This window comes from Catharus ustulatus, chromosome 8, assembly GCF_009819885.2.
Source record: "Catharus ustulatus isolate bCatUst1 chromosome 8, bCatUst1.pri.v2, whole genome shotgun sequence".
In the NCBI taxonomy this organism is placed as follows: Eukaryota; Metazoa; Chordata; class Aves; order Passeriformes; family Turdidae; genus Catharus; species Catharus ustulatus.
Window position 1 is genome coordinate 33836000 of NC_046228.1, and position 27306 is coordinate 33863305.

General features: G+C 51.5%; 1 protein-coding gene, 1 long non-coding RNA gene and 1 pseudogene across 2 annotated transcripts; 2 read left to right on the plus strand and 1 right to left on the minus strand.

Moving 5' to 3' along the window:
* Positions 1-455: 455 nt before the first annotated feature.
* Positions 456-2396, plus strand: LOC116999274 (C-type lectin domain family 2 member B-like). Its single transcript, XM_033065774.1, has 5 exons — positions 456-861; positions 1241-1336; positions 1438-1616; positions 1798-1898; positions 1989-2396. The coding sequence occupies exons 1-5, from the start codon at positions 786-788 to the stop codon at positions 2101-2103; spliced, it is 567 nt and encodes a 188-aa protein (XP_032921665.1). The 5' UTR covers positions 456-785; the 3' UTR covers positions 2104-2396.
* Positions 2397-5343: 2947 nt separating this feature from the next.
* On the minus strand, positions 5344-11702 carry LOC116999769 (annotated as a pseudogene).
* A 13547-nt stretch (positions 11703-25249) lies between these two features.
* LOC116999277 lies at positions 25250-27306 on the plus strand. Its single transcript, XR_004418548.1, has 4 exons — positions 25250-25383; positions 25762-25857; positions 25959-26389; positions 26480-27306. It is a non-coding gene; the product is annotated as an uncharacterized LOC116999277 (long non-coding RNA).

The following is a 27306-nucleotide window of genomic DNA, read 5'->3' on the forward strand; positions in this document are numbered from 1 at the left end:
AGTTTGTGTCTAAGCTTAATTTAAAAAATTCCATATAAAAACATACATTAGAAAGAGCTAGTACTTTTGTCACTGCTTTTATCATTGCTATTGCCATTTAATTTGCTTTATGTTACTCATCACCATCATCAACCAACCCAAAAAAAGATAAAAGCTGCCACAGCAACAACAGCTGCCTGGACCTTAACAAGAGCAGCTTCTGCTTCTCTATGAAACTCTGTACCAAAACTTTGCATAAAGTTTAACGTTTGTGACTTTGCTTTCAACACAGATGGACCTTTGGAATACACAGCTTTGTAACAACTATTAGCTGCATGTTCATTTAAAAAGATAACCCAACAAAGTTAGTGCCTAAAGCATCAAAATGTTAACCCCATAGAAGTTAACCCTACGAGCCGGTGCCACAGCAGCGATGGCTCATCCTGGTTCCCTTCCTGAGCCTCGGTGTCCCACAGGGTCGGGACCAGCCGTGACCTGTCATCGTGTCCCCTTCAATGGACCATCGCCGTGGGTGTGCAGCTGTTCCTGAAGCCGATCTCCAAAAGGCTTTTTCAGTACTCCTGAAGTGTCAGGAGCAAGGGGCTGATTGTTCCAAGCACAGAGATGCCGGCTGTGAGCTGGAGCAGAGTGAATTCTGCTCCATTCATGGGCCTGTGAAGGAGCTCCTGCATCTCCAGGAGTGACCAGCAGCCGGGCTGGCACACTTGCCAGGGGCACAAGAAGCCACTTGTGAGCGTGCAGTGAGTGAAGATGTGGAGAATGGAATCTGCAGCAGTGAAGGTAGTATGAGGGAGCCCCTGGGTCCCCAGGGCACATCAGCAAGCGGCCATGGACACAGAAGCATCCTCAGAAGATTGCCGGGTGAGTGCAGGGCCACGCCTGTGTCCTCTAGGGAGGGGACAGTGTCAGCTGGCAAGGACAGGGCTGGCAGGTGTGTGGCTGTTTCCCGATGTGTGCAAGAGGCCTCGTGCTCCGCTCGGCCCCATCCGTGGCTGGAAGCGGCAGCCGCAGCTGCCCCCAAGGCTGTGCAGCTCTCCTGCTGCAGCCTGTCCCCAGCACGGTGTCCCTGGCTGTCCCCACAGCTGTGTCCCTGCCTGTGTCCAGGCTCTTGGCTCTCTGGCTGCCAGCTGAGGGAGGAGCAAACAGGCTGAGAGCTCCCTCCTGTGCTCCCCGGCCACTGGGGGAGCAGCTTCGAGGGCCGCCTGTGCTTCTGGCAGCCAGCAGCTCTTTCCTGCTCCAGGCAAGGGGTTCAGCTGCCATCCCGTGCTCACCTTGGTGCTGATCCTGCTCCTGTCGCTGCTGCTGGCGTTGGCGGTGGCCTTGGCTGTGCAGTCAGGTAAGGGAGGGGCAGCAGCCTGGGCCCAGCCCCTCGGGGCACAGCGGGGTCCCTGCTCCCTGCACAGGGCAATCCTCAGACCTTCTCCTCTTCCCCTGCAGCACCACAGGTTCCAGTTCCACCTGCGACTCCGCCGGTGGTTCTGGGCTGTCCCCACGGCTGGGTTGGATACAATGGATTCTGCTACTACTTCTCAAGGGATCCGGGCACCTGGGAGCAGGGTCAGGAGCGGTGCTCGGAGCTCGGGGCCTCCCTGGCCATTCTGAAGGATGAGGAAATGGTGAGTGAGGGGCTGCGGGCGCTGTGGCGTGGCTGAGGGGAGCCTGGGGGTGCTCCTGGGCCGGGCTCGGTGCTGCTGGGGCTGGGGCTGCAGCCCTGTGCCGGGGCCTTGCAGGGAAGGAGCCCCGGGGCCGTGTCCCCCCGAGGGGCCGGGGCAGCTCCCACTGCTCTCTCCTTGGCAGGATTTGTTCTTCCGCCTCCGCGGGAACGTCGATTACTGGCTCGGGCTGCGCAGATGGGGCGAGCACCTGCAGTGGGGGGACGGCAGCAGCTTCAGCTCCTCGTGAGTGCCGGGGAGCCGGGCAGGGCATGGGGGGACAGGGGCACAACGTGTTCCCCTGGGAACCAGCGTTGTCTCTGCTCCTCCTTGCAGGGTTCCTGTCCTTGGCAATGCCGAGTGTGTGTGCCTGGCTGACGATAAATTCAGGAGTGAGAGCTGCTCGAATCCACAGCCGTATCTGTGCAGCAAGGCCCGAGCTCCCCTGTAACAGGGGCTGGAGAAAGGAGCTTCTCCACACTGGGCAGTCCCAGCTTCACCTGTGAGCCCGGCACAGGGCTGTCCTTTCTCAGCTGCACCCTGTGCCTTGCACTTGCTCTCAGGGTCACCTCAGTGCCTGTTCGTCCCCAGTGCCAGCGCTGGGCTGGCTGTTCAAAGGAAAAGTCTCTGCAATCCATCCTGCCATCCATGCTAGCTGGAGTGAGGGGATTGCCCTCATTGCACAACAAGCTGGAATGGGAAATCCGAATCACCCTGGGCTCTTGGAAATCATCACCGAGTGGCTGAAGGGGAGACTTTGGGACTGTCCTTTGAAGAGGAAAAAATACAACAGACATATGCTCTTTCCCTTGCTCGGATTTGCTCCATAATAAACTCAATTACAGTAATTTCACTACTATAAGGCACACTCTTTTGACTAAAATTTCCCCCCGAAACTAGAAGTGTGCTTTATAGTCCGGTGCGCCTTATCTGATGTACAAAGTAGCGACATTTGCCACCCTGGAAGTGTGAGCCCGCAACAGTCCCCAGCCGAGCAGAGCCCACCTAGCGGTGGCATCAGGCCAGTGCCGGGCCGGGACGAGTCCGGTGGCATTGGGGCGGTCCCCGCGCAGGGAGGGAGAAAGCCGCTGGAATCCAGGTGGCTGCCGCGCGGGGAAGGGAAAGCCGTTGGAATTGGTGCGGCTGTGGCATGGGGCGAGCCTGCCGGCATCGGGTCACCCAGAGCACCAGGGGACTGCCGGAGTGTACCGGCAGTGTGGGGTTCCCGGTGCGCCAGGGTGGCGCGTGACACCCGGAGCGCCAGGGAATTCCTGGAGCAGTAGAGCTCTGGGGACGCTGCACAGAGCAGCGGCGGGCATAGCCCGGTCCCGCCAGATACAGGCGGGCCTGGGGGCCAATGACTGCCGGGTTAAGGCGGGGCCTCAACCAGCAAGCGTGCGGGGGGAGCTGGGAGCAGAGCCTCGCTGCAAAAAAAAAGTGCGCCTTATAGTCCGGTGCACCTTATCTGATCTACAAAGTTGCGAAATGTGCCGGCTCCCGGGGGGTGCGCCTTATAGTCCGGTGTGCCTTATGTTCGTGAAATTACTATAATTTTCCCTGTCTGGCTATTTATTCCCATGATGGGTAACAGATCTCATGCTGATTTTATTGAGATCCTTGAGCCTTTCCTGATGTGTTCTTTTGCCTGCCCAGGGTAAGAAGCAGAGGGACAGAGCGGTTTTGCTGGCACCAGGCACCTGGCCATGCCCAGCCCAGCCCAACCATCCCTGCCATAATTCACTCCTATCCCACCATTACCCGGTCCCACGGCGGGTCCGGCTTCATGGGCAGGTGCCTCGAGTGAGAGGAGGCAGCTGGTGCCAGGGGGTGAAATGTCTTTGCTGCGAGCTGGCAGGGAGAGGAGGAGGAGAAAGTGGTGCAAAGTGACGGGAGAGAAAGAGGGACAAGGCTGGAGCGGTGGAAAGGGGCGGGCATGGGCATGGGGCAGGCAGGCATTTTCCTCTCCAGCTCTGTGGGAGGAAACGGAAAACTGTGAAATGCATGCAGGAAAAGAGCGGAGAAATAGCAGGTGCTGGATATCGGCGACAATTGGGATTCATTTCTGTGCCTGAAGTGCCAAGGTCGGCAGAGTCCGAGCCCCGCCAGACGCCGCCCCCGCCAGCGCTGCGCTGTGTCTTGCCCTGCCCTGCCCTGGCTCAGCTGCCCAGAGCCCCTTGGCACTGACAGAGCTGCACCGAGGGACAGCTGGGTGCTGCTGCAATGGCATCGAGAGAATCAAAGAAACAGAATAAAAACCTGCACTGCCGGCTCTCCTCTGCCCACTGTCACTGATGGAGCAGGGCCGAGCCACCGTCGGAGTGGCGGTGCTGGTTAAAAAGAGTCACGGGGAAGGCCGGGAAATGGGAAGGGAATCAAATTCAGAGAATGGTATAAAATAGTCTGAAACTACTGCACCAGCAGTGGCTGCTGCCAAAGTGTCACCAAAAAGAGCTGCAGCAAGGGAGCGTCAGGGCAGCGGAGGGGCTGAAAGAGCAGCGGGAAAGGCTGGGAGGAGTGACGGGAATAGAATAGAGAGAGACTGGTGTGAAATGTTCTCCGAGTGCTGCACCTGCAGTGGTCGCTGCCCCACGACTGAAAGAGCTGCAAGGAGAGACCAGGGGGTGGCGGTGCTGGTTAAAAAGAGAGGCACGGGAAAGGCTGGGAAGTGGGAAGGGAATTAAATAGAGAGAATGGTGTGAGATAAAATAATGAAAGCACCGCACCAGGAATGGGCACCGACTGCTGTCACTACAAGAGGTGCACCGAGGGACAGCCGGGTTGCCAGCCTGGAAATGGTGTGACTTGCCTTGTCCTCTCTTAATAACCATCAGTGGTTTTTTCAAGGCCAGTGGGTGCACTCAGAGATGTCCAGAATCATCATTAGAGTGGGAAAAACTGGCGTTGCGATCAGCTGTGACAGACATGAGAAATATAACAGGAGCAGAAATACAGATTTCCCAGCTTCCTCCCAGGGACAGTAGTATTGCCAAGGAAACAAATGACTCCACCAAAAGGCCAATGGTACTTCATTGCTTTTGCTACTTGAGCATCTAACCTGGACTGGGTAAAAAAAAAATCATTGGAAGAACTTGGAAAAATTCAGCATTCAGTGGCAAATCTACCAGCAGCAATGCAAACTGGTAAAATCCCTTTTCGAATCTCCTGACCCCTTCCAAAGGGCCTGGAAACACATTCCCATCTCCAATCCCTGCTACACAACCTGGTCCCTCTGGCAGGACAAGTATCTTTTGGGACTAGAAGTTCAGCTGATGTGGGGTAAAGATCAGCTGAATAGAAAATCTGTCTTTGTCAATCTCTAGAGGAGGAGGAGAGGAAAGGGAGCACCCTAAATACAGACCCAGAAAGCAGGTTCTTGCTGGAAGTGCCTCTCCTTTCTTCCCATCCATGTGTCCAGGAAAGTTAAGAGTCCAACAGAGACAATATAAAAATACACAGAATTTATTTCTGCACGTAACCAAAGTGCTCGTAATCGGTGTCTCCACACAGAAAACCAGGCAAGGTTCCTCCACTGATTCAGGAGACTCAGTGCTAACATTTCAAGCTCATAATTTAAAAAAATATGCTCCATATCCCTCTTTTCTTTCCTTGAAAGCTTGTTTTGTAACACGCACACCAAAAAAAGGGCTAAAAATACTTCCAAGGCACATTATTATCAGGAAGGAATGGAGAAATGCTGCTTGTTCCTCACCAGCCTTCCTCTAGTGCTGGGGGTGTTGGATGATAACAATTCAAGCTCCCAAGCAAGGAAGGTCATTTATTCCTTCCACTAGGGACTTTCAGCTGCCTGCAGATGTGTCCCCTCTTGGCAGCTCTGATAAATGGGGACAGAACACGGCATTTTGGGTTGGAGTCTTCCAGGAGGGTTTCTTGGGCTCTCAGAAAATCATTGACTTGCAAAACAAGGCTGTTTATCATGGGGAAAAACTTGGATTCCATCAAGGTCCTTCCCCATGAAGGGGAGGAGTCCAGGAGGGGGAAATCTCAGCCTTTGGGGAGTGAGGCAGGTTTGGAGGCAAGGGGTGTGTCTGTTCTTCAGCAGTTCCTGCGGTGCTCCCTTCTGATGTCCTTATTGCAGCATTTTTCTAACCCAGAGGTGGTTGTGGAGAGAATCCCAAAGTGCTCTGACTCCTCACTCTTTTTCTGCAGTCAGCAGGAGGTTGCAGAACTTGGAATTGGTTTGGTGCAAGGCAAATTCCTTCCCAGGCATGGAGCCACGCCGGCCTCTCCGAGCAGTGCTGCCCTGGCTCCTGGCAGATTGGGAAACTGTGAGGACTTCTCTGAGGGACAAAGTGACAGCAGGATGGTCAGGAGGCTGTGGTGGTGGTGGTGGTGGTGGTGGTGGTGGATCTCATTCTTCTCCTCCCAGCCCAGCCCAGCCACCATGTCCTGATGGTTTTATGGATGGTGCTTGGACCCATATCAGGAACTTCCCTCATCCCTACCAATTCCAACCCAATAAGTGCAACCATAAATTCTCTCCTCTTCCCAAGAAGTCCTCCTTTATCTCAAGCCCACCAGGATGTTTCTACAGGATCTGGCTGCACCCAGGGATTACCTGTATGGGACCTGCTCCTCTCTCAGCTGCAGGCACATGAGCACAGGGCTGCTGGAAAACCTCAGCTTGGTGTCGAAGGGGATCGAGGTCTCCACCTCTGTCTGGCTCCTCAGGGTGGCCTGGAGGAAAGGGGAATCCAGTTCTGCCTGGAAATCCATGGCAAGGCTTCCCCTGGGAGAGAGAAGCATGGTCACAGAGCAGTGGCTGCACTGGGCACTAAACAACTCCATAAACCCCTCAGTTAGAGGTCTGCCCATGGAAAACGTGTGTGCAACCACCAAGAAAGGCTGGGCCCACCAGGAGAAGAGCAGGGAGCTGTGGAAATCCACCCTCACCCCCCAGGTATTCCCATTCCCAGAGCCAAGCTCTTTCCTTGCCTGCTGACCTCGCACTGCCACTGGTTTTCTGCTCCTGCTCCCAAATGCTCAGCTGAAATGTCCAGCCCCAGCCCACCCTGGAGTTTGATGGGCACTTGGAGGCCAGACTGCAGAGGAATGGCCTGGGAGATGGAAAAGCAGAGCTTCCTGTCACAGAGCCATGGTAAAGCCATTGCTTTACCAATCCCAAGACACATCTGGCAGTGCCACCTCGCTCTCAGATCTCCATCTGTGGTGTGTAACATTTCACTGGATTCACTGGGATGTGCTGTGGAGACAGATCACTGCCTCCTCCCCGTGCAGTACCTGGTGATGGTCCATCAGCAGGAGGTTCCCTTTGACCACACTGGTGGGCCCTCCACTGCTCAGCAGCACCTTGGCCATCAGGTCTGTGTATCCCTGGAAGAGGACGATTGGCCGCAGCTGGACGTCGAAGAAGGTGGCCGACATCCCGGCCATGAGCTCTGGCTCCTCTTCCCCTTCCGAGAGGTTTTCTGCCATCATCGACTCCATCCCTTGTGCTTCAAAGGTGACCTGGGAGACAGAAGGAGGGAGCCTTTGGAGCAGGACACTGGTGATGGAGTGACTGGGATGAGGCATCCCAGCCATCCCTGAGCACCCTGAGCTCTCAGTGCTGCATCCTCTGTTTTTTGGGGTAGCTGGGGGCTGCCTTCTCCAGAGCAGGAGCGTCTGGTTTCATTCTGGCGATTTGGGAGTTTGCCTGTTTGTGATACAGGACATGCAGAGCACACAAGGAGGATCAGAGGGGACACAGGGACTGCAGTGGCATTGCTGAGTTGGTTTTGTCACCCCCTCCAGCCCCTCTCCCACCTGAGCTGCACGGAGCCGCTGGCCGTGGCTGAGCAGGGAGAAGTCGGAGATGCTCTTCCTCAGGAATCCACCCTCCAAAAACAGCAGGTCCAGCCCAAAAGTGGAAGTCAGGTCCTGGGTGACTGAAGGCACAGAGAGGCCCATGAGCACCCCTGGGTGTCTGGTGGAAGGAGGGTGTCACAGGATGATCTTTGAGGTCCCTTCCAACCCAAACCTGTGATGTCATTCTGCCTTTCCTCCTTTCATTCTTGCAATACTCAAATGATTTAGCATTGCAAGGTTGTTTTCTTTCTCCCTGGCTATTCCACCTTCACTGACCCTCTGCAAGGCCATGCTGAGCTAATTTAGAGAGGGACAGAAATGACAGCTGAGGGATGAAGAACTCAGCAGATATTTAGCAAGTGCTGCTTTTTGCAGTCTCTGAAGTTTGATTCTTTCTTTTAAATCTCAGTACAGGAATCCTCCTCTGGGAAGATTTTCTTAAAAATACGAAAGGAACTGAGGAATGGAGTGAAATATCTTGACTTTTCAGGGAAAGCACAGAACCTCCCACCAACAATCTGCTCTTGGTTTCATCTCCAGCTGAAGCTCCTCTTTCAAGCCAGCAGGATGTGGGCAAAGTTTCTGTTAGAGAAGGGTGTGTTCATATCTCAGGTGAGGGAAGCCAGCTGGTGCTGGGGCACATTCTCAGAAACCTGCCCAAGATTTTGAGGCATTCTATAGAGCTGAACCCTCCTCTGGAAGCTGCCTTTTCCCACCAACCCCTCCTTTAACCCTCTGAGGGCACCATGGGCTCAGTGTCCTCTGCCCTGTCACCTGTCAGAGGTCCTGAGAAAGAAGAGGAGATGCCGACTTTAGAGAAGAAGTTGTAATTATTTATCCATGGGTATCCCATGATGTCTTTCATTGACTTCCTGGAAAAGAGAGGGAAAGGACATGTCAGCACTGGGAGGGAGAGAAAAGGTTAGTGCTCACTACAGAAGGAAATATAACTTTCCAGAATATTTCTCATGGTTGCTGACTACCTGGAGCAGAGTAAAATATGGAAGCATTAGACCAGGGCTACCCTGGAATTTCCCTTTCCTCTGGCTTATTAGGATAAACCAGGCAGATATTTTTGTGCAGTTTTTGCTCAGCTCTGAAAAATGTGAGTGCTTGATTTGTTCTGTGCAGACAGGAGGATCAATGCAGGTACAAATTGTGCACTGCCCTGGGAGTCAGAGCTTTGGCCTCCAAGGGCTCTCCCAAAACCACATGCCTGGGTCCCACTGCCATGGGGCAGGATGACAAGGAATGTCAGGTTTTGCCTGGCTGTGTGGCATCTGCATCCCTTTTGTTACTCCAGGAATGTCCAGGCAGCCCCCATGAAGTGATGCTAGCACATTTTAAAGACATATTGGTCCAAACCCCACAGCTGGATTGTGGAGGAGGAGGAGAAGAAGGTGATTTAGAGCAGAGGGGAAAATGCTCCAATCCCCTCAATCCCCACTTTGCCAGGGGGTGCTGGTGGTCACGCAGGCTGTGCTGGACTTTCAGCAGCAGGAACGTGGCCATCTCAGCCTCCATCTCGCTGGTGGCCAGCAGGATGTTGATGACATCCATGGGTGAGGGATGGTTGTCCAGGAGGATTTCTGCAGCAGCCAGGCGACAGGTTTTGTCATAACTCCTCCTCTTCTGGTGGAAAATCCTCCTCATCACTCGCTTCACCTGAGGAGAAGGGGCAATGAAAAGAGTACAGCTGCACCCCAGCAGCTTGGATTTGAGTGGGGAGAGAGCACCAAACTTCAGCAACTTCTTTTCCTACCTTGCTGGAGATGAGGGCAGCGGGGAATCGCTGCAGGGCAGAGGTGGCTGCGGCTGTGACAGCTGTGGGACCGTCCTCAGCGTGCTCCAGGAGGGTGGGGATGGTCTCAGGGAGCCTGGCATTGCCCAGGGCCAGCAGGTAAATGACCACCTCGGGCTCCTCCTGGGCACCCCTGAGCCCCCTGAGGATGGTTTCCACCCCACGCTCCACCACCTGCTCGGGATTTGCAGGAGGAGAGGGAGGTGAGGGACAGGAGATTTTCTGGGTTCTCCTGGAATTGAGGGAATGCAGAACCCACCTGCAGCCCACAGAGCTTCAGCTGGCACAGCTTGCCCACCAGAGAGCCCACGGCAACTATCCCTGTCTCCCAGATCTCAGGTGCCAGCTGCTTCCCTTCCAGCTTGTCCTGGACATCAGGAAAGGGGTAACAGGAAGTAAGAAAAAAGAAATGCGGGGAATTAAAAAAACAAAAAAAAAAAGAGAGAAGGAGCATGCTTTACCTCTTATCTCAAAGTGTTTCCTAATCATTTAAGGAAAAACTAGTTCTCACCTGCCTCGAAGGAAGCCATGTATGATTTAATTGGATAAAATGCTGTAGCTCTAAATTTATATTTTATTATCTCTAATGCACTGATACAAAGCATTTTCTGCTGAATTATTTTCCTCTGAGGAGCATCTGCTCCCACCACCAGTGTCCTGTTAAATGCACCTAAAACAATGAGCAGGAAAATCGATTTCTACAGAGACATTTTCCTTGTTCCATGGTGTGTGGATCCATCCCAGGTGCAGGACCCTCGGGGAGGAGAGAGAGATGTCCATACTCACTAAGACAAGGTGGAGAAGCTCTCCTGAAGGCCGGGGAGAGAAAGCTGCTGCATAGAGAAGCGTCTCCAGGAGGGACTTGGGCTCCTTGCTGAAATCCAGGGAGTCTGAGAGCGCTGCCAAGGAAGGCAGTGACTGTGTGGCCACTGCTGCCTGCACGAGGAAGGGGCTGGAACGGGAAGAGGGAAGTCATCAGCGGCATGGCCACAAAATCCATGCAGGGATGGACAGGACAGGCATCAGGAAAAGCCAGAGAACACTGCCACTAGTCAGGATGGCTGCCTGGAGCAGGGATGGGCACGGAGCAGCACCAGCTGTCCCTGGTTATCGTGTCCAGTGCTGGGAATTTTGGAGAGAGAGTCCCAGGGGTTCTCACCACGTCTCCTCGGGCGCTCTCCTCAGCAGCTGCAGCACGTCCCTCTTCTTGGCACTGCGCAGCATCTGGATGAACCTCTGGAACTGCCAGGTGGTCGCCACCTTCGAGGTGTCTGTCTGGACCCTCTGCCTGTCCAAAGCCTTCAGGAAGGCTCTCAGCTGAAAGGTGAGCTTTGTCAGGTGGGATTTACCCTCTTTTCCCATGTTATCATAGGATAACGTTTACACAGAGCAGCAGTAACCAGCCCCTCCTAAAGCACCACTGGGGTTTAACCCCACACCCCACAAGTGTCCAGCTTGAGGGGGAGCCCCTGGGGAGTTTTGGGGGTCGGGAGCATCACTGACCGACGGGCAGTGGGTGCAGACCCTCCTGAAGGGCAGGCTGGCCATGCCCAGGGGTTGGGGCTGTGCCTCCGTGCTGGCCAGCACATCCTTGAGGCTTTGCCCAGACACCTCTGCTGGCCCAGGCATTGCAGGGGACACCAGCTGGAGCTGCTGCCTGTGAAGGGACAAAGTGTCAATGGAATGTTTTGTGATTTCCACCCTCTGTGGTTGGGATCATCCTCACCTTGAACTGATCCTGACACCGGAGCGGGATCTCAGGGCTGGAGCCACCTCGTGGTTTTCCTCTGCCAGGACTGACTGGAGCAGGTTGTCTTTCACCACGTACTGGCTGCTGCTGCAGGGCTGCCACTCGACTCCAAAAATCTTGGAAAAGCAAAAGCAAGGAGAAAAAAATGCAACCTTTTTTTCTCTTGTCCTCTCCCCAGGAGATTTCTCTCTTTACATCAGCAGAAAACAGAACTTTCCAGCCCACAAAGTCACCCACTTCACTTGCAAAACGTAGGAAAGGAAAATCCATAAGAGCCTGCCTTCTTTCCAGGTGTGGGAGAAGGCAACACCAGGTGAGGACCAGCAGGGAATGCTGTCACCCGTGGCTGATGCAGATGGGCAGAGTGGTGACACCACAGGGACTTGCACAACAAAGTGGTGCTGAGACCCTGCCAGGGCCTGTGGGGTCTCCGTGGCAATGTCCATTTTTGTATTGGATTCAGGAGATGCTCGTGCTGTTTGCAGGTTCCCAGTCCCTGTTCCCTGCTTGGCTGGGGACCGGGAAGGTGAGTGCTGGGATGAGCATCCAACCCCTCCCGGCATCCAGACCCCTCCGAGTCCTAAATCAGCCCGAAGTCTCTCTTACCTTTTGCTGCTCTCAGGAGGGAAAAGCAAAGCAGGGAAAAGCATCCCCAAACCGCCTGCGGCTTCATGGTGAGCTCTGGAAGCTGGGCAGGAGACGGGGAAGGAAGGGGGTGGGGGACAGGGACCGTCCAACAAAAGGGGCGAGATCAGTGTCGGGCGAAGGGGCCCGACCTTCTCCTGTCCCCGCCTCACCCAAGAAAAGGCGAATAATTAAACCTTTGTACCCACCCCCAGCAGCCACGGAGGGTTTGGAAATCAGCTGAGGTTTGCCAAAAGCCGGCGGGAGGGGAGGAAAGCTGGAAGAAAAGAGCTGCCAGGAGCATTGCGGGGTGGAGAAATTGCCCATTTGTCCTGATGTGGGAGGGGATGCTCAGAAAGCTGCTCTGTCTTTGGTGAGCTCTCTCTTCCCATCACGGGATAGAAGACAATTGTTTCCAAAGGAAAAGACCAGAAGGGGGGAAGCAGGGAAACAGCTTTTCCATCCTTCTAGTTGGAGACGGGGATTTGCAGCCCGGAGGTTCAAGTTACTTAAAGGGCCAGGCTGGAGGGGATGGGGAGCACTGCTACCCCCAGAAAGAAACGGGAAAGGATTTAGGAAATCCATCTTGAAATCCATCTTTAAGTCCCTTGGCCCACTAATCATACAACAGTTTTTTTAAATGCATGAACTTTCTGATTGCTGAGTTTAATTGTTTTCCAAAGACACCAAAGTAAGTGGTGGTGATGCAGCTCAGGCTCCTGGGAAGGTTTTTTGCTAAGAAGAATGGGGGAGTGCAAGAGGGGGGCACTTCACATGTCATTGTGGAAGTGATCTGAATATTACAGTGGGATCAAAACGCCAGGACTTTGGTGTTTTGGCATTTTCAAGGGCACATCTCCAAACTCTGCATCACCCCTGGGCTTTTGGGCCACTGCTGTGATCAGAAAAACAGAACAGAACCAGCTGGGAGCAGCCTGGGGAAACCTCAGTTACAGGTTTCCCATATGTGGTGTCTTCACTTGGTCTTTATGGACAAATATGCCATATTTATCTTAAAAAAATTCTCTTTAGTATTTTCCTTTTGCTTTTATAGCATCACAGAATGGTTTGAGTTGGAAGGGACCTTAAAGACCATTTTCTTTCAATCCCTTTTCATGGGCAGAGCAGCTGTGGCTGCCCCATCCCTGGAAGTGTCCAAGACCAGGCTGGAGGGGCTTGGAGCACCCTGGGATAGTGGAAGCTGTCCCTGCCCAGGGCAGGGGGTTGGAACTAGATAATTTTTAAGGTTCCTTCCAACACAAACCATTTTATGACTGTGGGAGATTTGTGCTCTGCAGTGCAATGTGAGAGCAAAGTACAAAAGTGGATGGAATTCCTGCTGAAAAACAAACAAACAAACAGGCAAAAATCCACCAAAAAACAAAACTAAAACTAGAAAGTTTTAGTTCTTTATCCTGGATAGGGGAAAAGGAAGTATTTCAGAGTGAAGTGGTTGTGGAGAGGCTAAGCCCTGAAGGTAAGGCCCCGGAATGTTTGATGGCTGCATCTCAACACAGTACCTGGAGAGGAAAAAAAAAACAGAAATAGCCTGAGATAAAAACCTGCTGATAAGGAGGCCTCAGAGTGAAACTGAACTTTGACAGGTTGGTTATTTAGGCTTGGCTGCTACAACTTCCAGGACTAGGATGTGGAAAACTGGGAGAAAAGCTGGTTCTCCCTCCTGTCATTGAGAGAATCTGTGATAAAGAATAAAGCAGAAGAAACCAGAGGGAGTTATAAAACTTTGTGAAACATTCTCCTCAGATCCATCTGGGGTTGCAAGCTCTTGGAAAGGTGCCTTATGGAACTATGGACACCTATGGACAGATGCATGGCCCTAAAATCAGTGCTGCAGGGATCTTGGGTGCTCCTCCAGCCACTTGTGTATCACCCAGAGGAAACATGATCTCCCATTTCTATCCAGAAGTCCATGGGGGATTCCAGCTGCAGTGCCTGGTCTGAAATCCACGGGCAGAGCAGAGCAGGGGCAGTCGGTGTGACCAGGTCACCACTCCCAGGTCAGAGAGGCTTACAGGGACCTTGCCAGAACTGTGACATCGAGGTGGATTTGGCAAAGGGTGCCCAGGCTGCATGCACCTGGATGGAAACAGGATGGAAGCAACAGGGGCTGTGGCATCAAAGTGTTATAGATAATAACCAAATCAAGTCGAATTAAATAGCAAAACAGCAATTTTTATTTTTGCAACTGAAAATATGGTCCTGGGAAGCCACAAGTGAAAACAGGACAGCGCCGAGCCCGGAGTCGGCACTGGATGGACACACATGCTGATCTGACCTCTATCACATCAGACCCCTCTGTGTTCACACACTGTCATCCCAGAGAGTCCAGCTTTATACAGTTTTTCTGGTCTGAGGCGAGAGTTTCCTTTGTTTCTGCTGCAAATTCTCATATTTAGATTAAATCCTTCTTCTGGTGCTGCCCTGGACAAAAGGTCCTTCCTGCATGCTGATGAAGGCTGTGTCTGCTCTGTATTGATGTGTAATGAAGTGCTGTCTTCTCCCTTATGGGAACCATCAGAGGTGATTGGTACTTTGGCAGGTATTTTATCGATGATCTCTTCCCGTTAGTTGTGATGTCCATTGTGGAGATCGCCCGGCTAGGTCTGTTGATATGTTAATTACGGTCGTTGTCTATGGCCCCGGGTGCTTGGTGTTTAAGAGGTTCTTTTTATTTTATTTCATACAACCTTCTTATATAAACACGAATTATAACAACATATTTTACAATCCCTCCCCTTCTATATAACCAAATTAATTCGTGTTCCCCTCTCAGTTTTCTCCAGACTCATCACTGCTATCCCATTCTTCTATTGAGTCTTCTCGATAATCTATGTAAGGGCGTTTATTTTTCCCCTTTTGCTTTTCAAATTTTGCAAGTGCCTCTACTGCACTAGTATCTACCTCCCTTTCTCCCAATTTTAGTAATTTGGATGCCTTGCCATTCGCTCTCCCAGGTGCAATTTCTGGGTCCATGGGCATAGCGGCTATTTGCATACCCTGCACCACTGAGTGTATTAATCTGATGAAACAAGGTATTAATCATGGTAGGAAGAAGACTCCAGCTACTGAGCGCAGGATGAGGAACACAACCTTTTTCCACCATGCTCCCGAGAATAACTGTTCCCACCAAGATGACTGGAGAATGCAATTCCACTTTTGGACAGGGACATGTGCCATCCTTTTTATCTCTGTAGCAAGATCCCTTATAGATTCTCCATAGTCATTGTGATATATGTTATAATTCGTGTTTATATAAAAGGATTGTATGAAATAAAATAAAAAGAACCTCTTAAACACCAAGCACCCGGGGCCATAGACAACGACCGTAATTAGCATATCAACAGACCTAGCCTGGTGATCTCCACAATGGACATCACAACTAACGGGAAGAGATCATCGATAAAATACTTGCCAAAGTACCAATCACCTCCGATGGTTCCCATAAGGGAGAAGACAGCACTTCATTACACATCAATACAGAGCAGACACAGCCTTCATCAGCATGCAGGAAGGACCTTTTGTCCAGGGCAGCACCAGAAGAAGGATTTAATCTAAATATGAGAATTTGCAGCAGAAACAAAGGAAACTCTCGCCTCAGGCCAGAAAAAACTGTATAAAGTTGGACTCTCCGAAATAGCAGGGTGTGAACACAGGGGGGATCTGATGCAATAGTGGTCAGATCAGCATGTGTGTCCACCCAGTACCGACCCTGGGCTCGGCGCTGTCGTGTTTTCACTTGTGGCTTCCCAAGACCGTATTTTCAGTTGCAAAAATAAAAATTGCTGTTTTGCTATTTAATTCGACTTGATTTGGTTATTATCTATAACAGTCATCAATCTCCACACAACATTCAGATTCATTAAACTTGCCACAAACCCTTCCTTCCCCAGCTAACACGTAGTCCAGGGCTATTCTATTTTGATTTACAAAAGCTTGCATTTGGGAGTACTGTTTAGCTAATAATTTGAGAGCATCTGAAGCGTAATTGGACACAATTTCCACCACTGCCTGCAGCCTTATTAGCCTATTTAGCAGATACACCGGAGTCTGATAACCCCAACTCCCATCCTGTGCCCAGGTTGCAGGACCATAATACTCTATTATCCTCTCAGCTGGCCATTCTTCCCCTCCCCAAGTTTGGCTACCACCCACATCAGGGAGTATCTTTTTCAATTCTCTTTTTTCCTGTTTCAGTGTCTCGTAGAGGGGTGCCCCCAACATTCCACTGTCAGATCTTGGCAAGGTAAAGAAAACAGGCTGAATTATCCCCTAAGTACATGACCCCTTCCACCTTTGTGGTAATTCACCATATGGTTTCTTTCCACATACGCAGTATATCCCATCTGGAGCTTTCCAGGTGATTTCTGTGCTTTCTGGTTTGGTCCAATAAGTACTTAACTCCTCTAGTGATTGGTAAGGGTTAGCTCCAGAGCCTTTGTTCCAACAAAGCCCAATTTTGTCACTCCATTCACAATTATTCCCTCTTTCTAGGTTCCAGTATCCAGCAGGGGTGTCTGGTTGCCAAGTTTTGCTTTTGTTGTTTGAGTTTACTGCTAGGGTGGAGATGCACAGGGTGTATCCCACCACCTCTGTACATTCCTTGCCCTCCTGACTGACACAAATGGTCCCAATTACTCTTTTATCTAAGACCCAACCCTCGGGTCTTCGGAGTGACTTTGAGATTCGTGTTTGTCCCACCTTAGGAGCTGCTCTGGAGTTAAACTCTCACCTTTCCAGGGCCATTTTTCTGCTGACTTGAGTCCTCCACAAATCCAGCAGTTGGACAATCCTAATTCAGTTGCATTTTTTTTGCATCAAATCAATAAACAAATTTTTGTCCGATCTTGGCAGACCAAAATTGTCGTACTGTTTCTCGAGTAAATCATATTGCTCACTTAAGGTTCTTAATCTTTCCTGTTCTAGTCTCCTCTTTCTCATTTCTGATTCCTGCCTTTTCATTTCTAAGGCTATTTGTTCTATCTTACTTTCAGGATCCATGCCTTCCTTATTTCTGGAGAAACAAAAAGCGTTATCGAATTGGGCACAAACCCGTTCATCATTTTCTTCAAGTAGGTTGATGATGATTGGTTTACTGTCTGAGATTAACCCATCCTCAAACTTAAGATTTTTGCCCATCCAATAGGTTTTCCCTTCCATGATACGCATACCTAATCAGGTATTGTCATAGCATAACTCATTCACCTGAAAATAAGCCACAAATACCGACTTTTGTTTTCCCCCTACCCACACCGAGTGATTGCATTGTCCACAAGTGGGAAAAGGTGTTTGATTGGCATTTCTCTTCTGGATATTGTGAGCAAATGTCTCTGACTGCCCTTTCCCATGTCTTGCCTTGAGATCATAGCATATCATTTTCTTTCCCCATTCACATTTCACATACTGAGTGCTGTTAAAGGTACACTACTCCTCCTTTCCTTTACGGGTGCAGTTGGCCAGGACAGAGTGAGTTTGGATGCTAGTTAATGGGCATCCCCCACACTCATTGTTACAGCTTTGTGCCACAGGGCTTGCAGAATTCCTTGGGTATGCATTAATCGGTGGGAACATGACTAGGCTCAGGCTCAGGCTCACCAGGATTCCCCACAGGCGTACCTCTCTGCCTCTGCCTACCCCCACTAGTTTGCTGCTAGTGGCAAGAGAAACCATCTTCTTGGCAGCAGAGGTATTCTTCAGGGGACCAACACAAAGTCCGAGCTGCATATTGCCTCTTAAAGACATCCCACCTTGATAATTTTATCGTGTCTGTCCAACAAGGTATCTTATTTGTTCTCCGGCACTCTTAAAATTTCGGTTCTGCAATTTAGTTTCTCACTAATCCAGTGTTGGTATAAGAGAAACCACTCTACAGAATCTAGTTCAACGATATCCAATTCAGTGGCAAGTACTAGAATTTGGTCAGTCAGAGACAGCTCTTTTCAAAACACTTAGTACAGAGCCCTCCAGGTTGGACCCCCCCATACACAATGTGTAACCCAAACCCCACGACAGATCTGGCACCTGAAATGAACAAAAGGAAACACCTGCACCCGGAAGCTATACATCATATTTGATCTAGGTTGCTTAACGGCTTGTTCAGCGCAATTTTATCTTGAGGTCTCCAGGGCAGGAAGCCACTTTCCACTTGGGTGTTTCCTCGGTTGTCTCTATCTTTTTCACTCTGGAGGCGTGTGTCCAGCCTTTTTCTGCTGTCTGGACTGCTGTGTCTGTAGTTAAAAGGACAAAAAAAGACCTTCCCAGAGAAGAGGGAGAGAAATTTTTTTTTTTCAGGTTTTAATGAGGATTTGATTTTTTTGGCTGTATTTTGTGTATGGCGATCCCCAAAGGAGCATTTTGTGTGACAATTCTCTGTTTTTACTTGTCCAGAACTGTGGGGATGCCATGGTGTATGATATTCCCACCAAATTACTAGGGCTTCAGCCAGTTGTTTAATAACCTTTGAGGTGAAATGTGTTCTTTGGTCTGAGTCTATACAGTTGATTATACCATACCAGGGGATGATTTCTTCCAGAAGAAATCTAGATACTATCTGGGCTGTAGCCCTCGAGCTTGGGTAAGCTTCTACCCAATTAGTTAATTTGTCTGCTATTACTAGCAAGAATTTATACTTCCCAACCTTTGGTAACTGAGTGAAATCCACTTGGATTCTTTCAAATGGACGATACGCTATAGGGCGACTACCCCAAATTACCTGTCGTGTCCTGTCTTTGTTAACCTTTTTGCATATCAGGCACCCCTGCACTTCCTGTTTAGCTAATTCATAAATCCCCTTACACCCAAAGAATCTCAGAAATTGTTCTGCCAGAGCCTGTGATCTCCACTGTGTTTGCAAATGTAGTCTCTTTAGAATTTTTCTGGTATAATCCTTAGATATTAATTCCCTCCCATCTTCTAATTTCCACTTACCTTCTTCTAATATACCCCCTATCTTTTTGTATTCTTCAATCTCTTTTTGGGAGGGACAAGGGGGATATCCCTGAGTCCCACTTTCCCCGAATTCTGGGGTACTTACCATTAGTAGTGCTGCACCTTTTGCTTCCCTATCTGCTAAATTGTTTCCTCTAATCCGAAATTGTATTCCTGTTTGATGTCTTTTCACATGCACGACTGAGATTGCTTCTGGCTTTCGGACAGCCTCTAGGATTTGTTTTATTATTTCTCCATGGACCAGTCCCCGTCCCCGAGTATTTATTAGTCCTCTTTCTTCCCAAATTTTCCCAAAGGTATGAACCACCCCAAAGGCACATTTTGAATCTGTAAATATCATTCCTCTCTTTCCTTTTAATCTTTTTAATACCCATAAAACTGCATACAATTCACATGCCTGAGCTGACCAACTCGCATTTAAGGGTCTTGATTTAATTACTTCTCCTGTTTTCCCATCTATGTTTGCATATCTCGATGAAACTTCTCTACTTTTACACAGACACTACATCCTCTCCCAGGCCCAAACATCCTATTTCTGACCTCTGCCCCCCAGATCTTTTCCTGGGCCATCTTACTTTACTAAAACATACATCTCTTCTTAACTTAAACAGGTTAAAGAAAAGGAAAAACCAAAGCACAGGCTTTTGAGAAGGGAAAATTCACACACCAACAGCTCCTGTAAAACCTTCAGCTCTACAACTTGCTTTGCACCTGCCTCACATCACATCCAGACAGTTCTGGATTTACGATGAAATTCCTTCAGGATGGTAGAAGGCAGACACAGAGCAGAATGCTCTTTTCTACACCCTTTTCACACATATTAAAAACAACTGCAACTTCATTGGTTTAGGAATAGCTACACATGTGAAACACTCCTAAGAACATCTTAATTCAGCTTTTGTTAATGAACAAGGTTAATTCAACTAGACCATATTAGAAATCCAAGTGTCCCACTGGCCCTGACAGTCCTGGGGAGTACAGGGACACTAGTGTCACTACCAGCATTGCACACACAGCTCCAGAGGGCTGGGGAGAGCTGTTGGAGCTGGAACCCTGCACTCACACAGCACCTGGGAATGAGGTTTCATCCCCACCCTTGGTCACAGTGGAGCAGCACTATCAGTTTTCACTTTAAATACCAGGACATCTCCCAGCAATATCTATGAGGAAGCCCCTCTCCTCAAAAGGGGCTGAGTTTTTCTGAGAGGAGCAAAATAAAACAGTAACACCCTTTCCAGCTGCTCTGCTCACAACCTTAAATCGCTTCAGCGCTGTCCCTGCACATCTTCTAGCAACAGCTAAAGCACCAGCATGCATTCCCTGGGAAGGGCCAGGTCTCTCTCTCTTTTCTTTCAGGCATTTCTCTTTACGCGTGCCGGGGAGCAGGATTGATTCACAGAGAACAGTACACATGAGAAGCACGAACTCCACATCATCTCCCCAGATTGCCCCAACCGTTCTCACAAGCACTCAAAATCCCAACCTGGAACAAAGGAATCTTTCTCTTTCCCCTTTCTTCTACCTCCTCACCACACTCTTCAGTGTTCCGTTAAATACTTTCCCAGTAAATTACAAACACAATCAGAAACTCATGCTTTTCAAACTCATTTCATACATTCAGTAAACTTTCACGGCTTTTTCTGTATTACTCTCATTTTATAGCAGAATTCACAAGAAAACAGAAGCTTAATTTTTCTACATACAATTTGCATTTCCCGGATATTTCTCTACCCCTGTTCTCTCTCTATCACACACGGTATCCGAGGGCCAGTCTCTGTCCTGTTACAGTTTAAACACCGCTCCTCCCCCACCAGTGCTCCCAGCGGCACGGCCGGCAGCAGCACAGGGCCAGGGCATCCCACAGCCTCACAGGGACCAGCGACCAGGTCGCTCCTGCTCGGATGCTGAGTCCCCGCGGTCCTTCAGCCCCCCCATCCCCCACAGGCCACGCTCCCAGACCCGCACCTCTGCACTCGGCCTGGCTACTTATTTTTTTCACTCATATCTTTGCACACTCTGTCGTAACACACAGACACCACTCGCCCCCCCTGCCGCTGTGGATACACGCTCCCGATCGCCTTCACTACCCGCTCACACTCGCTCTGGAAGTGGAGGACACAGGAGACCTGCAGCTGCTCCCTCTGTTCCCTAAATTTTTATGCAATAATGGATTAATTTTTCTTTAGACTTATTTTTCTTATCGGAACTCTCCTCCCAGTGTTCTATCATCCAACCCAGCGGGCTGTCCCTTGTTATTTCGGGTAACTTACCTTTTTTTTTTTCTTCTTTTTCAGTTTCTCCAGGGATTTTCCCTGGGGTTTGCTCTTTTTCTGTCTTATTTCTTTTACAAATAAAAAAATCCCAAGCTACCTTAGTATACCTTCTTACCGTGTTTCACGCCGAATCGGAGAAATATTGAACTGCAGTTTAAACTTTATTTATTTCAATTTTTCCAATCTACTCACCTCACACATAGAACCGTTCCATGGAGCTTTTCTAAAGGAGACAAGCTCTCTTTTCCTGGGCTTGAGCTAGCCCCTGGACCAAGAGGTTTACCAGTTCCCAAATCCTAGGAAACGTACCTCCCTCCCGATCCCCCCGTGACCAACCCCCAAAACACCCTTAGTTTTAGGCTTGACACGCGAGAAAGAGTTCTTACACGTAACGTTCGCTTCCCCCGTGATTGACCACGTCCCTCGCGGGACTGTGGAACTGCAATTTCGGGGTTCACTATCGCTTCGTGATCAAATCATGTCTCACTCATGCGCTCAGTCACACCTCACTCAACCACACAATACTTATGGTTCCTTTTCCTGTGTTGATTCTTCCTGCACGTCGAGTTTTATGAGTGAAAAGTTGCCACGGTTATCCGAGAGCTCTGGGCCCTTTTCCCCCCTTTTCAATTGTGGTTCTGGTTTTTGTTCGGGTTCCTGAATTGTGCTGGGGAGTTTCCCGAGCCCGCCAGGTCGCTGAAGTCAGCGAGGTGCCTCCTGGATGGAAAGCGGGTCACACCTGAACCCCAAATCAGGATCAGGTCGGGGTCACCAGATTGTTATAGATAATAACCAAATCAAGTCGAGTTAAATAGCAAAACAGCAATTTTTATTTTTGCAACTGAAAATATGGTCCTGGGAAGCCACAAGCGAAAACACGACAGCGCCGAGCCCGGGGTCAGCACTGGGTGGACACACATGCTGATCTGACCTCTATCACATCAGACCCCTCTGTGTTCACACACTGTCATCCCAGAGAGTCCAGCTTTATACAGTTTTTTCTGGTCTGAGGCGAGAGTTTCCTTTGTTTCTGCTGCAGATTCTCATATTTAGACTAAATCCTTTTTCTGGTGCTGCCCTGGACAAAAGGTCCTTCCTGCATGCTGATGAAGGCTGTGTCTGCTCTGTATTGATGTGTAATGAAGTGCTGTCTTCTCCCTTATGGGAACCATCGGAGGTGATTGGTACTTTGGCAGGTATTTTATCGATGATCTCTTCCCGTTAGTTGTGATGTCCATTGTGGAGATCACCGGGCTAGGTCTGTTGATATGTTAATTACGGTCGTTGTCTATGGCCCCGGGTGCTTGGTGTTTAAGAGGTTCTTTTTATTTTATTTTATTTCATACAACCTTCTTACATAAACACGAATTATAACAACATATATTACAAAAGCCTGCAAACCTCAATTTTCTTCTCTTCTACATGACCTTCAGCTCCAAGAGTAATCCCTGTCCCCAACATCTTTTCCTGCCTTGTCACCTCCCTTTTTGCCATTGCTACCAACAAGCTCCACCAAGCCTTCCCTCTAACACAAAAACTGAAGGACAATGAGCAGTTCCCACGTGATTGTACTGGTGGTACTCAAAAGTCTCCATAATCCCCGCACAGAAAGATTTCCTGGGGCTCTGTGGATCAAGAGGCTCCAGGTGTGTCCAGTGAGCACCTGAGGGCCCCAATGAACTTTAATGACCCTAATACAATATACAGTAATTTCACGAATACAAGCCGCACCAATTTGACTAAGATTTTGCTCCTAAACCGGAAGTGCGGCCAATATTCAGGAGCGGCTAATATGTGAATAATTTTCTGACATTTACAACCTCAGAAGTGCCAGTCAGAGTGCAGAACCGAGCTGCTACAAAGTCCACATTTTGCGATTGTTACAAATTGCTACTCTGTTGCATTGCGGGTGGAGCCTGGCTGTCTGCAGGCAGCACGGGGGGCTGGGAGAGAGGCGGGAGAGCTCTCTTTCCTCCTCTGCCACAGCCCAGGGGAGAGACGGGGGCACCTGCGCCGCCATTGCCGCGGCTCGGGGAGGCGGCGGGGGGGTCCGTCCCTGCCTGCCACCACAGGGCAGCGCCGGACCGTGGTGACCGAGCCCAGTGGCAGCGGCCGCTGGCCCCCAGTGTCCCCGCCGAGCGGCAGCGCCGGGCTGGGCTACCTGGCCCCGTCAGCAGCCCCTAGCAGGCCGTGCCTGCACAACCTTAGCTGAGCCAGTAAACCCTGCCCTGCTGCCATTCTGTTACTATTTGGCAACTTTGTTGCATGCGGGTCCTCGCTGCGAACGACAGAGCGGCTTATATTCAGGTGTGGCTTATTTATGGACAAAGAACGAAATATTTGCCAACACCCAGAGATGCGGCTTGTACTCAGTGCGGCTTGTATTCGTGAATTTACTGTATGTTGTTATAATTCGTGTTTATATAATATAAGAAGGTTGTATGAAATAAAATAAAATAAAAAGAACCTCTTAAACATCAAGCACCCGAGGCCATGGATAACGGCCGTAATTAGCATATCAACAGACTTAGCCTGGCAATCTCCACAGGGAGGGGCAAAGATCATGGATGAACTTGTCAAGTAGCACATATCAGACAGCCGATCACCTCCACTAGTCACGTAAGCACTCCCAAGGAAAATGAAAATGTGGCTTCTTACCGACTTGTGTACCTACACAACCTCTAGTGAACATAATGGAATTCTCAGTTAAATCCCAGACACTGATACTCTTGCTTCCTTGCTGCTTTGACAGGGCATAAATATTCAGTTCATGTTTAAATAGAAGTTCATGTTTAAATGTTTAAAGGCAAGGTGGAATCCAGGTTTTCCATTAATTTCCTGTATAAATGGAAGGATAATACCTTCATGGTGCTGTTCTATGGCTTTGAATTGAGGGAAAGCGCTCAATTTTACTGCTCTGATAGGTGAAAGGCCAGCAGAATCCGAACAATGCCTGCCAGTGCTGCCGTGTCCCTGCCCTGGCTGACCCCGCCTGGTAAAATGCCCAGGAGTACCTTCCCTGGGGCACGAGGCTGCTTAATTACTTCATCGTTTTATTACTATATTACTTTAATACTCTTGCCCGCTCTCTGACCCGCTCTCTTGACCGCCAAAAGTGACTCCGCCCGCTGTGTCCCGGGTTTAAATTGCAGTGGTCACGCCTTGTGGGTATTCCGGCGAACAAAGAAGCAGTGTCGGGCAGAGGCCCCCGGAGCTCGGAGCGGCTCCAGCCCAGGTAGGAGCCGCGCTCGGCTGTGCCCCAGCCCGGGGCTCGCTGCGGCCGGAGGGGCCGCGCTGAGGGGAACGGGGCGGTTCTGGCGAGTTCCTCGGGCCGGGGTCCCCCGTGTGCCCCTGGCCTGAGATGGCGGAGGGAGGGAGCGGCTGCCCGCGGTCTCCTCCTTGCCGCGGATCCCTGGGGACGAGCCGGTGCCGCAGCAGCGATGGCTCATCCCGGCTGCTCTCGGTAGCCCGGAGGTGGCTGCTCCGTGCCCGCCACAGTTGCCGCCCGTGGCGCCCCGGGCTCGGAGCCGCTGCTCAGGCGGGAGGTGTCCCTGCCCGGCTCAGGGCTGCCACGGGATCAATTTGAACGCGCCTCAGAGCCCAAAGCACTGCAGGCACCGAGTGGAGGCACAAAGCGCCGCATCCTGCCTGCTCCGGGCTCTGGAGCCTTCTCGGCGCTGCCTTCTGGGCGAGCAGCCGCTTCCCGTTGCCAGGCAGGGACCCAAAGCGGCTGTGGCAGCGCTCGGTGTCGCCGGGCTCCGAGGCGGCGGGGCAGGGAATGCGGGGGACAATGCTGAGCAGCCCGGGGCTGCTGCTTCTTTCTCCTGAGTAGGCGGACTCCGAGGCGCAGCTGTCCTGTCCCCGCATGCGGCAGCTCCCAGGCGGTGTCAGCGCCTGTCCCGGCACGGAGCTGGGCTGCAGCGGCTGCAGAGCCCGAGGGGCCGGGTTGCGGGCACCGGAGAGCTCCCGCAGGCTGCGCTTGTGTCCGCAGGTGCTGCCGCAGCGTCCGGGCAGCGGGGACAGCGCGGGACTGAGCTGGCAGCGCCTTCCTGAGCCTCGGTGACCAGCAGGGCCGGGACCAGCCGGGACCTGTCATCGTGTCCCTTCCAATGGGCCATCCCGGTGGGTGTAAAGCTCTTCCCGAGGCCGATCTCCAAAAGGTTTTCCTAGCACGCCAGAGGACTCCGGAGCAATGTGCTGATTGTTCCCAGCAGAGAGATTCTGGCTGTGTGGTAGAACAGAGTGAATTCTGCTCCATTCATGGGCCTGTGAAGGAGCTCCTGAAGGGACCAGCAGCTGAGCTGATACACTTGCCAGAGGTGCAAGAAACCACTTGTCATAAGCAGGTGGATGCCACTTGTGAGCGTGCAGTGAGTGAAGATGTGGAGAATGGAATCTGCAGCAGTGAAGGCAGTGTGAGGGAGCCCCTGGGTCCCCAGGGCACATCAGCAAGCGGCCATGGACACAGAAGCATCCTCAGAAGATTGCCGGGTGAGTGCAGGGCCACGCCTGTGGCCTCTAGGGAGGGGACAGTGTCAGCTGGCAAGGACAGGGCTGGCAGGTGTGTGGCTGTTTCCCGATGTGTGCAAGAGGCCTCGTGCTCCGCTCGGCCCCATCCGTGGCTGGAAGCGGCAGCCGCAGCTGCCCCCAAGGCTGTGCAGCTCTCCTGCTGCAGCCTGTCCCCAGCGCGGTGTCCCTGGCTGTCCCCACAGCTGTGTCCCTGCCTGTGTCCAGGCTCTTGGCTCTCTGCTGCCAGCTGAGGGAGGAGCAAACAGGCTGAGAGCTCCCTCCTGTGCTCCCCGGGCACTGGGGGAGCAGCTTCGAGGGCCGCCTGTGCTTCTGGCAGCCAGCAGCTCTTTCCTGCTCCAGGCAAGGGGTTCAGCTGCCATCCCGTGCACATCTTGGTGCTGATCCTGCTCCTGTCGCTGCTGCTGGCGTTGGCGGTGGCCTTGGCTGTGCAGTCAGGTAAGGGAGGGGCAGCAGCCTGGGCCCAGCCCCTCGGGGCACAGCGGGGTCCCTGCTCCCTGCACAGGGCAATCCTCAGACCTTCTCCTCTTCCCCTGCAGCACCACAGGTTCTGGGCTGTCCCCATGGCTGGGTTGGATACAATGGATTCTGCTACTACTTCTCAAGGGATCAGGGCACCTGGGAGCAGGGTCAGGAGCGGTGCTCCGAGCTCGGGGCCTCCCTGGCCATTCTGAAGGATGAGGAAATGGTGAGTGAGGGGCTGCGGGCGCTGTGGGGTGGCTGAGGGGAGCCTGGGGGTGCTCCTGGGCCGGGCTCGGTGCTGCTGGGGCTGGGGCTGCAGCCCTGTGCCGGGGCCTTGCAGGGAAGGAGCCCCGGGGCCGTGTCCCCCCGAGGGGCCGGGGCAGCTCCCACTGCTCTCTCCTTGGCAGGATTTGTTCTTCCTCCTCCGCGGGAACGTCGATTACTGGGTCGGGCTGCGCAGACGGGGCGAGCAGCTGCAGTGGGGGGACGGCAGCAGCTTCAGCTCCTCGTGAGTGCCGGGGAGCCGGGCAGGGCATGGGGGGACAGGGGCACAACGTGTTCCCCTGGGAACCAGCGTTGTCTCTGCTCCTCCTTGCAGGGTTCCTGTCCTTGGTAATGCCGAGTGTGTGTGCCTGGTTGATGATGAATTCAGGAGTGAGAGCAGCTCGAATCAGCATCGGTATCTGTGCAGCAAGGCCCGAGCTCCCCTGTAACAGGGGCTGGAGAAAGGAGCTTCTCCACACTGGGCAGTCCCAGCTTCACCTGTGAGCCCGGCACAGGGCTGTCCTTTCTCAGCTGCACCCTGTGCCTTGCACTTGCTCTCAGGGTCACCTCAGTGCCTGTTCATCCCCAGTGCCAGCGCTGGGCTGGCTGTTCAAAGGAAAAGTCTCTGCAATCCATCCTGCCAGCCATGCTAGCTGGAGTGAGGGGATTGGCCTCATTGCACAACAAGCTGGAATGGGAAATCCAAATCACCCTGGGCTCTTGGAAATCATCCCCAAGTGGCTGAAGGTGGTGGGACTTTTGGACTGTCCTTGGAAGAAGATGAAGAACTGACATCTGCTGAGGAGGAATCCCACATTTGGCGTCAGGCACCTGACTGTGGAGAAAGGTTTGTCTGTCGGTCTGTCTGTCTGTCTGTTGCAAAGGATCTGACTGTTCTGCTGTAGGAGAAATCCCAGACTGGAACAGGTCAAGGATTTGCCTTCCTGTGGGAGGAACAATGATGTAATGTGACTCCAACCCCCGTTCCTCTTATCCACTGTGTGGTGAGGAGTGAGGTAATCAAGGATAAAATGAAGCCCAGGAAGGAGACAACAGTGTGGGCAATGTCCATTTTCTGGCTTTGGCATGCTTCTCATTTTCTCTCTCTGATTGCCTTGATAATTACAGTAATTTCACGACCATATGGCGCACCGGACTATA